Source organism: Aptenodytes patagonicus, chromosome 1 (assembly GCF_965638725.1).
Source record: "Aptenodytes patagonicus chromosome 1, bAptPat1.pri.cur, whole genome shotgun sequence".
In the NCBI taxonomy this organism is placed as follows: domain Eukaryota; kingdom Metazoa; phylum Chordata; class Aves; order Sphenisciformes; family Spheniscidae; genus Aptenodytes; species Aptenodytes patagonicus.
This window is the reverse complement of record NC_134949.1, coordinates 204,690,301-204,703,904: the sequence shown is the minus strand read 5'-3', so window position 1 is coordinate 204,703,904 and position 13,604 is coordinate 204,690,301. Positions and strand designations below refer to the sequence as shown.

The 13,604-nt window shown below is 43.5% G+C and overlaps 1 protein-coding gene across 2 annotated transcripts in view; it reads right to left on the bottom strand.

Moving 5' to 3' along the window:
• Positions 1-12,184, bottom strand: part of USP12 (ubiquitin specific peptidase 12) — a 43,316-nt gene extending 31,132 nt beyond the window's left edge. For both annotated transcript variants that reach the window (XM_076328043.1, XM_076328044.1), the window contains exon 1: positions 12,051-12,184. In XM_076328043.1, coding sequence (XP_076184158.1) covers positions 12,051-12,098 — 48 coding nt within the window. In that variant the 5' untranslated portion in view covers positions 12,099-12,184. The remainder of the gene's footprint in view (positions 1-12,050) is intronic.
• Positions 12,185-13,604: the final 1,420 nt, after the last annotated feature.

Below are 13,604 nucleotides of genomic sequence, written 5' to 3'. Positions count from 1 at the left end.
CATCAGTCATATCCCCTGCAATTATGATAAAGCCTCTCCTTTACTGGTGATTTGGCTGCAGGGCTTACTGCTTTAAAAGCTGTTCTCTAATGGCGATGTTGGTGGTAAGGAAAAGGGGTATAAACCCTCATTTAAGATTAAAGCACTCCACGACTTCTGAATATTTAGTTTTGCAACCTTATTGAAATACACCCACGAGCTCTGGCAAGGTCGATATTATTTACAAATAAACTAGGAAAAAAAAAGGAACTGTGGAAGCCTTTTTATCCTATTGTTAAAATCTCTACTTCTTTAAAAATAAATAAATTCAAGAGCAGGCTTTCAGGAAATTCCTTCTCTTTTCAAAGCTAGGGTGGAGTAGCTGCTTTATACTATCTTTAGAAGGAAGAACATTATGGTATAAACTTTGATGTTTCTGTTTTGTACAGACCTGAACACCACATTTAGTTTTCTAGCACAATAAAGATCCTGACTTGGCAATTAGAAAGACATGCTAAGATACTCCAGTATAGTTACGGTTTTCTGATTATTCAAGGCTGTTTCATTCAAGGCTTAGACTTTCACATGATTTCAAAGCACTGCATTACCTATGTTTGAATGTAGTTGTTTATGAATGGTTTATTACTACAAACCAGCATGGATGTTTTACACCAATATAAAACCCCTCAAGCTACTTAGACTCCCTCTTTTTGTCTGTCATAAAGGATGTTATTCCTCCCCCCAAAGTAATCATTTATACTGTGCACAGTGTGTTGGTTGCAGAGAGCGAACACATAGCATGCGGCAGGAGCTTGAAAGAGTATGCTAAATGCACATTCACACCTGACCCGTAAAAGCCATTTTAAAACCTAACTATCCCTTGCTACAAAAGGTTTCCTGTTCAGCATTACAGCACACATTATCAGTCCCAGCTGACTCTTCCATTATGCAAATACAGATGCAGAGGGGAAGCACTGCGACACCACCAACTATTATGGTAACATACCATCTTTCGGACAAGACGACAGCAGAGGTTTAAGGCAGAAGCGGAGTCTATATCTTTCCATCAGCCAAGATGGACTTACTGGACTTGGGATCTAGAAATGGGAGATTTCAGTCTGTGATGTATGCTGCAGAGTATAGAATTTCTTCCTCTGCCACTTAACTGGGATGTGGGAAGATCCCAAAATGAACCTCTCTTTTCTGGGGCTCGCTGAACAACCCATACAACAGGTGCTCAGTCCCCACACAGCGATGTGGCTTTGACATTGTGCAGGGGACAGAAAGGAACATCACCAACTTTGGTCAGTACACTCACCTCCAGTTTCCCTACCCTTCTGAGCGGAAGCACACAAGGTCATTACCCAGAAGTGGGAAGGAACAGAGGCACAACAGAAGTCCAAAAAAGCTAATACTGCAATAGTACTGTCGTTTACCAGTTTTTGCATCATATTAGTATAAAACCTATGTATCGCCAAACACTGCCTTACAGTACCCCCCTTCCAGCACAGAGATAATTATAGGGGCATACAGAACACATATTTGTCATAGTTAACACAATATAGCTTTATAAAGTGGAAAGTTCAGCAACTAAGGTGTGTATACAAGAACACAATATGAAATCAAGATTTGCTTAACTTTTATTTGTTATATATATGAAAATAATGAAATACATATATGAAAATTATCCTGGAAACAATGTTAAAATATCAATGATTATAAAAGAGTGTTCTCACACATAATGAAAATTAGGTGTAAAACTGAACTACTGTACACTTCATCCTGTGTTTAACTTCAAACTGATACGAGATAATTCATGAATAATCTTAGTTTAATCACATTCAAATCAGTGGAACATTTATTGCTTATCTCCCCTACCAAGCTAAAGAAAAAGGCTACATTATTGGATTTATTAGAGATCCCCTTAGATGGTAATTTCTTAATGAAGGGATAAGAATCTGTGTTTACCATGGAAGGCCCTTAATTAAGTTTCTCAACTCTTATTTTCAAAAGAGCTCAAGGTTTCTATAAATTAACACCTTTAACATTAACCAAATGAGTGTTTTATTTCAGTTTAGTGGAATCAAAGCCCAGAAAACACAGTGGGAGAGGAAAGCGTAGTATCTTTTAATTAAGTACAGTTGAATTTTCCTGATTGTCAAGTTTTACAGAGATACATTCTCACAACATTCTAAAATACACTAAAAAAAACCCGACATTGTACATTTCAATGGAAAAGAGGAACAAAATATAAAGTGCAGACATATGATGGGGTTTTTTGTTTGTTTGTTTAGTTTTTTACTTGCTAAAGCAATAATATTGTTAGATGCCATTTCCGCTTTTATTACTGCCTTTTCTCACTGCCTCAGAGGTCACACTATTGTGGTGCTACATGTCAAACTAGTACTCCTGAGACACACTAACAGCTAACATATGGATAAGCTAATTGGAGGCAGTCTGTAAAGCAAATCAGTTGGTGCTTATGATCTGACAAACACACTTTGGGTTTCAGAGGGTTTTTGCCAGATTAGTTCTAGGCTGGCTCTGTGACTGAACACCCAGCTGCAGCTGAACTATGTTGCTTGATTTAGTTTCCTCCAAAAGGAATCTAATTTGTGCACTCTAAGACCACCCCAAGATGCAAACAAAAGTATGGTAAATTGGGATGCCTGGGAGAATCACTTCAGAATTTCACACACCTTACCTGAACTAAAACACTAATAAAAATGCGCCCAGCACTTGTCTAAAGAAAAAACAAAAAAGCCACCCTGTACTAAAAATACTGTCTAAAAACATGTCAGCAAGCAGGCAAACAATTGCAGTTTTAAAGTGTCCTACCTTGTTGTTATCGTCCAACCTAGTAGGCAGCATTCCTCTTACAAAGACTTCATTCATAACCAGCCTAACGTGCTTTGAAGATTACACTGGTGTTAGTCTTACTGGGGTGGGATAGGGGGGGTTGATCTATCCCTTTCTAGAATAAATATCAGCTCATAACTTGGTGGGTCATCTTCTCAGTAGTTTGCTGTAACAGCTTTATCCTCTAGCTTTACTGAGTTGTAAATTTCCTGAGTAAAACCAAAAATTTCACTTTTAAAAGAAATTTCTTATCTCAAAACTTACATTTGTTGTCAAAATTCTGAAGATCCATTTCTGCCTTCACACGTGCACATCTATGCTAGATCCTTCCCTACAATGCTCTCCACCTCCCTCAAGAAGCAAGGAACAATAAAGATAAAAGGTGACTCACATAACTAAACCATGTTACATAGGTATATGTAAGCCCAATTTTTTAAACGTGACCTTAGCTATAGGTAAGTGAACAACAACAACAACACCCACAAAAGAGAACTTTTATTCTTCCTAGTGACAGAAAGGCATTACAAGTAAAAGGAAAACTCAGTAACCAGGAATAGCAATGTCTTCCTGAACAAGAATAAAACATTACAAGTGTAAAATTAATTTAATTATTTATAATTAGCAAAAATAAATCTCAGTATAGAAGCACTCATTTACTAGTGCTTTCACTTTTTTTTGCCACGTATTAGAAGGCTCTTCCTTGTCTGTGCCGCTAGTGAAGGTATACAGAATTTCATAGCCTACACTACTTAATGCACTGTGACTGATGGCATCTTCTGTTAAAGAAGACATACATAATTCTACTCCTCCAGTTATGTTTTATCAGAATATGTGAATTCACACTTTCCCATGTATTTGTATGAATCAGGATTAAGAGCAAACAGAATAGCTATATTAAATCCATTTATACCTGTTGTTTCGACCGCAACCAAAATGGAATCGCATTTCTTTTGATACTGTTTCTAGCCCAGGAAGCAGAAGTGAAATATGCTGAGTGGGATTCAATAATCCTTGTTGTTCATTTATTTGCAAAAGAACATGCGTTAGTAATACACAACTTCATAATCTAACTATGAAATATTTGGTTCACATTTTTAAAATACTTACAAATAGTGTTATTTTCTTAACTAACTAGTTTAAGACATAGTCCTGTATATTCTAATCATGTGCAGCTGAGACAAAAGGGCTTTTATTGAATACAAAGTAAAAACACCTCTGCCTGGGCAAGGAAAATGATAGCATAGCACAAAATTACCTTCTCTTCACATTTGCTATGTCTACCACACCCACCTTTTTGAGACTCACTGAGCATATACAACCTATTTTCCTTCACAGCAACTAGATACAGTCATACTTCCTTCTGTTTTGAATACTGAAGTCAAAGATAAGTCACTCTCACCTATGAAGCTGAGACTCGGAGAATTAGGGCTCTGGGCTTGGCTCTTTCATGGAATGGATCTTCAAAACATGAAAAGATGTAATGCTGCTTCTACAATTCTTCCCCAATTGCTGCCAGACTCAAAACGGGCTTTGTCTATTACCCGCCCAATACAGAATGAAATCATATTGCTAAAAACTAAAATACCGCTGTGGTGGGTTGACCCTGGCTGGATGCCAGCTGCCCACCAAGCCGCTCTATCACTCCCCCTCCGCAACTGGACAGGGGGAGAAAAACATGGCGAAAGGCTCATGGGTCAAGATAAGGACAGAGAGATCACTCACCAATTACCGTCACGGGCAAAACAGACTCAACTCAGGGAAATTATTACCAATCAAATCAGAGTAGGATAATGAGAAATAAAACCCAAATCTTAAAACACCTTCCCCCACCCCTCCCTTCTTCCCAGGCTTAACTTTACTCCCAAGTTCTCTACCTCCTCCCCCCGAGTGGCGCAGGGGGACGGGGAATGGGGGTTGTGGTCAGTTCATCACATGTTGTCTCTGCCGCTCCTTCCTCCTCACTCTCTTCCCCTGCTCCAGCGTGGGGTCCCTCCCACGGGAGACAGTCCTCCACAAACTTCTCCAGTGTGGGTCCTTCCCAGGGGCTGCAGTTCTTCATGAACTGCTCCAGCGTGGGTCCCTTCCACGTGTCCTTCCCAGGGGCTGCAGTTCTTCATGAACCGCTCCAGCGTGGGTCCCTTCCATGTGTCCTTCCCAGGGGCTGCAGTTCTTCATGAACTGCTCCAGCATGGGTCCCTTCCACGCGCCCTTTCCATGGGGTACAGTCTTTCAGGAACAGACTGCTCCAGCGTGGATCCCCCATGGGGCCACAGGACCTGCCATGAGCCTGCTCCAGCGCGGGCTTCCCATGAGGTCACAGCCTCCTTCGGGCATCCACCTGCTCTGGCATGGGGTCCTCCATGGGCTGCAGGTGGATATCTGCTCCACCGTTAACCTCCCTGGGCTGCAGGGGGACAGCCTGCCTCACCATGGTCTTCACCAGGGGCTGCAGGGGAATCTCTGCTCAGGTGCCTGGAGCACCTCCTCCCCCTCCTTCTTCAGTGACCTTCGTGTCTGCAGGGTTGTTTCTCTCACATATTCTCACTCCTCTCTCTGGCTGCAATTGCTGTTGTGCAGCAGTTTTTCCATAGAATCATAGAATAGTTTGGGTTGGAAAGGACCTCTAAAGGTCATCTAGTCCAACCCCCCTGCCATGGGCAGGGACATCTTCAACTAGATCAGGTTGCTCAGAGCCCCGTCCAACCTGATCTTGAATGTTTCCAGGGATGGGGCATCCACCACCTCTCTGGGCAACCTGTGCCAGTGTTTCACCACCCTCAGCGTAAAAAATTTCTCCCTTACATCTAGTCTAAATCTACCCCCCTTTAGTTTAAAGCCATTCCCCCTTCTTAAATATGTTATCACAGAGGTGCTACCACTGTCGCTGATGGGCTCAGCCTTGGCCAGCAGTGGGTCTGTCTTGGAACCAGCTGGCATTGGCTCCATTGGACATGGGGGAAGCTTCTAGCAGCTTCTCACAGAAGCCACCCCTGTAACAACACACCCCACCCCACCCCCCCACTACCAAAACCTTGCCACACAAACCCAATACACTGCCAACAACATGAGTCGCATTTATACTGTATAATTCCAGAAAATTCCTGGGGTAACGCTGTTTATGGTACCAGGTGCCTTTGCGTCAGTTTCCTCTGAGCAGACGGATTTTCAATAGCATCGGTGCAACACATCTCATAATGACACTTATTAAGTGAGGTCCCAAACGATCAAAACTATTACCTTCAAAGACTTTTAGTTAAAGGTTGAATTACACTAGCAGACAAAATAGGAAGTCTGTGAGATGTATTTAAAAGAGGATCCGATGGTGACCTTAGAAATCTTTCACTGCCTAAAAAGTACAGACAGTTATAAGCATTATATTCATCTTTTACAAAAGTCAGACTTACCTAATTACCCAAAATGGGGGGGGGGAACGGGGGAGGAAAAAAAAAAAAAAAAGATCACATTTGCTCAACCACTTTTGTTGATAAACTGCACACTGTGGTGTGTTTCACATGCTTTTTTAACCCACATAATTCCTGTTTCATAAAAAGAAGTATGTTGCTTTCGTAATTTCCCATTTTCATGGAATTATAAAAAGAATTTAAGTTTATGAAAAATAGTAACAATGTTTTCCAGTTCTGGTCTACTTATGTTAATACACCATTCCGGTTCTACGCCACAAAAAGATCTAGATTTTTTTTTCTCCTCAACTGAAAGATCAGATAGACCTTATTGAAATAAATCATTTGTTAAAAGCATTTAACTTTAGCAAACTTTCTAAGCTAGGAAAACAAAAGTTACCCCCTATACAGGGCTTTTATACTCCTCTTTCCTTCAACAAATTTGAAAGAGAAAAGTAGACAATATCAATTAATGGACAGACATCCTTTTACCACATTTTTTACAGAATCATTCCTAGAAGTTTTAATTGCAAATTAGTTGCTTCGGTAGTTTAAAAAGTAGATACAAAGACTATATAAATATTCAAGCTCTTCTAGTAATAGGATCACTTATTCCCACTGACACAGCTAAAAATTCTGTCGGCAAGACTAGAGTCCAAGTTTGTACTTCATTGTTTCTTCGTGCTTAGATCTTTCAAGATGAATATATGTATACATACAGGTAAAAAGAAAAAGGAACATTTATATAATTGAAATTATCCAACTAAGTAATATGCCAACTAAATAATTCTCTATGCCAGTATAAGTATTGCTTTACAGCTACACAACTTCAGGAATTTTTTCTTCGTGTCTCATGTTTGACATTTTTTTTCTATTAATTCAGAGTCAAATTCATATTTTGATGTAAATTGAAAATAAATTTGTCTAAATTAATTAGTATACTAAGCAGTGTCACAAACCCAGTATCTTAAAGAGCAAATGCACAGACTCATCTTTTATTACCATATGTTAATCTACATGTACATGTTACATCTACAAAAATGATGATGACAAATGCCACAAATATGCTTGGTGTCATATTTATCATGAAATATTCTCCTGATAAGAACTCCAACAGATGAGTGAACCTCCCTACTGTGGTTTAAGCTCTTACCCCAACTGTCTAACAAATACTTCTCCAAAATTTAATGTGCTTGCAACAGAATCACCACAACAGAACACGTGCCTGAACACTCCTGTCCATTGGTCAAGGCGGATTCAGGCCACGATGCCAGAGTGAAACGCAGTGGCTGAGACAAAGCACATGTTCATTCTTGCCAAATCTGCTACAGGAGCAAGTCAGACAGCTGGATAAAGGAATACCATAACACTGCTATTTTCTCTGTGTTACTTTAGTCCTCTCCTCCTCTGCTTTCTTTTCTATCACCTCCCCACTTTGAAGCTATGTTTTTCCACAACTTTTCTTTCCTTGCTGTAACTCAACTCTCACTTCTTCCAGCATGAGTCTTCTGTACGCTTTCCTGTGGAATCTGTTAACCTGATCATCAATTAAAGTTTAAGTATTATAATTTGTGCTTCAGAGGACACAGTGCAATTAGAAGGAACAGGAGTGAGTACATCATAGCCATTTCTGGCTGACTGCAAACTCTGGCAAACATCAATTTACATGAAGTGCAGATTTCACAATCAGGTTTGAAAACCCTATTGTAAACAAATAATTCCTTAAGCAGTAATGAAGTTCATATATGTATACCTATCTCACAGTTAGTTATAAAATTTTCCTGCAATTAAGTGTTTTTATAAAGCCTCTCTGCTACGACATCCAAGGAAGACGCACTGCAACCTTCCCTCAGCTGGACACTTACAGGGTCTGTTTCCTCGAAGCTGCCTTTTCTTCCCACATGCTCGTTTGAACTTGAGTACCTCCGAGACCTCTTCACCCTTGTCAAATGTGACTGAAACTGGCAAAAGGGTACTGGTGACAGTACCCTTAGATAGGAGACAGGCAGAAAAAGGACAATAGCCAGCCATTCAGCATGATTCCACAAGTCTTACTCCTTTCAAAAACAAAACAAAAATTTGGATTGTAAGATATGCACAGACTTCTCATGCAGAACACACTGTTACATCATACAGTCCACATCTAGCTACAAACCATGTATTCGATGTCAGTGTTGGGGGGCTGAATCAATCACTGAAGACATTCAGTGACACTGACCCTGTATATAAGATGCTAAACTGGCAGACAGAGAAGGGAACACGTAGACAAATACCTGAAACATGAAGAAAAGATTTTCATGTCTATCGCTACAGCTTCTAGATTAGCACCGTTTTTTAAATTTCATTAAACTTTTTCAGGTTGTGCTAACATAATCAACCAGTTTCTAGAAGAAACACTGAAAAACAAGTACTACTATCACCACAGCTTCCTTCTGTATGTCTGAAACTAACGTCTTTGTAGCTTTTTGTAGCTTTTAAGCTACAAAGATAATTTCTATCTTCTCTTTACTTCAGCTACTGTAAGACCTGATACCTTTCAACTGCTGGCAAGTGTTTGCTGGATTCTAGACAACAGAAGCAAAAGTCAGAAGTACTAGATTCAATCTCTATTTTATGGTGAGTATAGCTTGGGGCACATCTTCATTGCAGTTAGCATGGGTCACTTTACCACTTCTCAGCCATGCAGAAAAACCCCATATAATTCAGTCAGGTAAGACTCTGACTGCAGTTTAATGCATGGATGAGGGTAAAAGACCAAGTTCTACTTTTACTGCAAAGGCATTTGAAAAAAAACAAAAACCAAAAAAGACCCACACACTTTTAACCTCATCCATTTTGCAACAAGAGCAGTGGCTAAACCACTCAAGGTCAAAGGTATTTTCCAGTGCTTTTCCACAATCTCCAGCCATGTAATTAAGTCTTACTACAGCACAAGGAACCATGGGAGTGCTGATGCAGAGCAAAGAAGTCCAAGAAAGCTCAAAGGGGATACAACGCTCAGAGACAGTACTACATGAAGAGCTCTGCCATCACTGGTATGAACACTGGAGTATAGATCAATGAACTAATGAAGCATACAAAAGAACCAACCCTTTGTAGACAGAATGTGCTCTTGTAAGATCATCTCAAAAGGCACCGTGGCTAACAAACTAAAAATACTGGATATCACTCTTCACTGTACTCATGCAACCTGCCAGTACTGTAAAACGTAATATATTGCTTTCTAATATTCGGAGCTTGAACAACAAGGATAAGATGCATAAAATATAAGTGAGTCAGCAGAAGTGAAACTTGAATTTGGATTAAAAAAAGGAAGCCATGAAACGCAGGACTCCGATGGAAGAGCTTCTTCAACACAGTTCCAGACTGCTCTGTTACAGATTGTAAGTGTATGTGCATGTTAGGTTCGTGTAGGCACAAAGTGTCTCTTGACAAAAATTGCCTGTTACTGATTTTGTACTAACCAAACACAAAAAGAGAAGCAACAGCCTGAGAGTTCTTGTAAGAGGCATGGGGAAAGGCAAGAAAAACTTGTAAGAATTTTTAGGAAGTTGTCTGGCAGTTTATCAAACAGTGGGTTGACACAAAGAATTGCCAGGAAAAAAAAAAAATAGTATTACTCAGCAATTATATTCCTTTTTGCTTTTGCAAAAATATATGCTTAAACATGAGTATATGACTCTTGCTAAAATTAAAAAGACCTGCCTGACCATAACCACATTGTTCTAAACAACTCCACAGTAAATACCAAGGTGCTTCTTCACAATATCTTTACTGAAATACTTTTAAGCACAATCTTATATTATCTATTGAGTGCTGAAAAAACTTTTACAGCAGGTATCCTATTTTAGCTGTCCCATCTCACGGTACGATTAAAGCTCAAGCATCAGAAAGGCACAGGAAAAATCTTATGCCTGGCGTTTACCCACCTCAGTGCACATGATTATGATTGGACAGATAATACCTAATTGCCATCAGAATTTCAGCTTCATGGATATAGACACTCTAGTTAATCATAAGAAGATTTTTAGTTGAAAAAATTGTTTCGGGATTGACCTAAATGTCAATGACATAATGTCAATGACATAACGTCATTTCTAATAACCATACACACAGAATAATCTTAAACTAGCTGCTTGGCCAGTCCAGACCTACAACTTCGATGCTGTCCAGAAGCAGAAAAGTAGGGTCCCATACTGGACCTAAATCAAGAGGCCAACACTGAATTTATGTTGACACAAAGGCCAGTGGTCAACTGTGGGTGAAAACCTGTTAGCTACAACTGCAATAAAACGAGGTCGTCCTAGCTCAAGGATCAATCACATTGACTCCTCAACAGCCTAACCTAAAATCTAACTACTTCAGAGAACGAAAACTCCTGAAGTACATGGTGTATGTCCTACAACATTTGGCCATATAAAGATCTTGGTATACAGCTCATGAATTCAAGAAGTCGGACTCTCCAAGTCCAAATGAAAAGATGTGATCTCCCATATCACAAAAAAACATTACTCCAGCTGATCAACAACCAGCTGAACAATCTCACCCCACGGGCTTACAGATAGTCATTCAAAATTCTCACAGGCCACCTCTGAAATGTCTGTTTGAGATGTTAAAGCCTCTTTGCAGCAAGATTTATGAAAACCATAAATCAGTTTCCAATAATATAAAATGTAAGCGTTTCCCACTGTTCGACATTATGGTATGTTATAATCCCAATTCAGCAAATTAACAAACTAGATGACGGAGTGCATTTTTCCCCTTAACCATCTCTTCCCTTCCCCTGTGGAAACAGATTTGGCAACAAGAACTTTCATTTGGCCATGGAATAGGTAGAAAAGAGCACAAAGACAAGATATTCAGCTATGAACCATCAACCAACCTCTTCCATGACAAGCAGTGACTTCTACTGACTAAGGGATATTTTCTTCCTTAAATTCAGCATTTCTCCATCAGTGAATCTACTGTGCTCCCCACCCCTCTTTAAAAAAACCCAAGAGAGCCTTATCACGTCTGTGTATCTGCTTATAGCTCTAATTTATCAAGAGAGAGAGTAATGAAAAAGCAATCACTGGAAGAAGCCTCCTATCAGGACCCGGATCAATGCAAACAAGTCAAATTACATGCCAACGCGTGGAGCGTGCTTGGCTGAACAGATCACGCGGGATGCTAACACTTTTCCGGGTAACCAGAGGAGCACCCCTCCGCTAATAGGCAAGGCAATTACAGCCCCACCACACGAGTAAAGTACTCGGAGAGCTGGGGACAATTACGAAGTGGATCGGGAGAAGGAGGGTGCTTCTAGAAACCCTGCCCTAAAAACATACTCGCAATAAGCAATAAGCAACCCCGAACTCGAGGCAACCCCTGAAGCTCTCCCTCCCAGCTTTCGGCACGCTTTGGGGAAAAGCTGTGCTCAGAAACCCCGCTCTTCTGTCCCGTTCACAGTCAGGAGTCCCCCCTCGCCCCCGGCCCAACCCAATCCCACCACCGTCCGCACCGAGGTCGAGTCTCCCAAAGCCGATTAACCCCGCGCCGCTTCCGACCCCCGCCCACGGCAGCGCTCCCGCTCCCGAGCCAGGGACGCCTCCCCGCCACCCCGTCCCCGCGCCACCCACCGCCGGGGCGCTGCGCAAACCCAGCCGCCCCCGCAGCCCGCCCCTCGCACGCCTCCCCGCAGCCCCTTCCACCGCCCCGCGTCCCCACCCCCGGGGGAGCCGGCAAGGCAGGAGAGGGCTGCCGCTGCCGCTGCCGCTGCCGCTGCCCCGGCCCCGGCCCCGGCCCCGGCCCCGGCCCCGGCCCCTCACTCACCATGGTACAGATGGAGGCGATTTTGGAGACTGTCATTAGGATTTCCATCCGCCCAGCGCCATCTTCCGCCCAATCACAGCGCCGAGCCGAGCGGAGCCGGGCTGGGCCGGGCGGGAGCAGGAGGGGAAGGGAAGGCAGGCGGCGGGACAGCCCTCACCACCCCCGCCGGCGCCCGCCGCGGGGCGCCCGCGGCCCCGACGGCCCCGACGGCCGGGCGCGCGGCTCCTAGCCGGCGCCACAGAGGCTCGCTCCCCCTCGCCCCCCGCGCGGCCAGCACCGCGCGAGCCCGCACCGCACCGCCCCGCGCCGCGCCGCCCAGCCCCGCCTCCCGCCGGGCCCTAGCGCCGCCGGGTCACCGGCCGGCTCCCCTCCCGCCCCTCAGCCTCGGCGCCGCCTCGCGCCCCGCTCCCGCGCCCCGCCCCCCGGCCAGCTCCTCTCCGGGCCTGGCTCCGCCCCCCACCGCCTCCCGCGGCGCCGGGCGCCGCCAAACACGCATGCGCAGCCCGGAGGGGGGCGGGGCGGGGGCGCGCTCAGGGCCGTTTGAAGGGGCGGGGGAGGCGCCTCGCCCTCCTCAGCCCGGCCGTCGCGCCTCAGCATGGCGGCGGGCGCGGGGCTGGCGCTCGGTGTGAGGGCCCCTTCCGGCTGCTCTCAGCGCTCGGGCTTTGCTTCTCTTTTTTCTTCCTCCTGTGGCCCTAGAGTTGAAATCTAACGGGTGGCGGCTGGGTGAGCGCTGGCAGTGGAAGAGTTGGTGGGGGGGAATTAGTGGATGTTTCCATAATGGAAGTGCTGAGCCGCTTCCAGGGAAAGAGTTCCCTTGCGGCCTGGAGAGGTGAGGAGAGTGAGTAGGTGTAATTCATAGCCAAACGATAAAAGCAAATTAAAAACTTTTGCCTCCTATCAACTTAATCGCTTTAATGCCAAACTAACTTCAGAGTGACTTTTGACATCTGAACAGCAGTTGTCTTGTCAAAGCCATTCCTCTAGGGTCCCTCCCAGGAAGAGGGGCATGTGGAGAGGCACGCACCTATGAATTCCTCTCTTTCCTTTTCTTGCTTTGTCTCTAGATTACCAGCTCTTTGGTTTCTGTGAGACTGGGATTTGTATGCCCCAGCCTCAGACATCTTGGAAAATAAAGCTGATCTGTAGAGTAGTCGTTTATATCAGCTACTTGAGGTGTCTACTTGGGAATGAGATGAATCATCTAGATGTTTCTGTCTGCAGACTATAACGGAAATCTGGATGACTCCTTCAAGATGTCGATGTCTGCATTAAAGAAGCATAAGGCTAGCTGAGATACAGAATCATGGAATCATTTCAGTTGGAAAGCACCTTTAAGATCAAGTCAACCGTTAACCTAGCACTGCCAAGTCCACCACTAAACCATGTTCCTAAGCGCCACATCTACGCGTCTTTTAAATACCTCCAGGGATGGTGGCTCAACCACTTCCCTGGGCAGCCTGTTCCAGTGCTTGACATGGAATGTCCCACCCTGTCGTCTTTTCATGTATGGCAAACATCTAGCGGATCAAGATGCATTATTATTAAGAATATGTG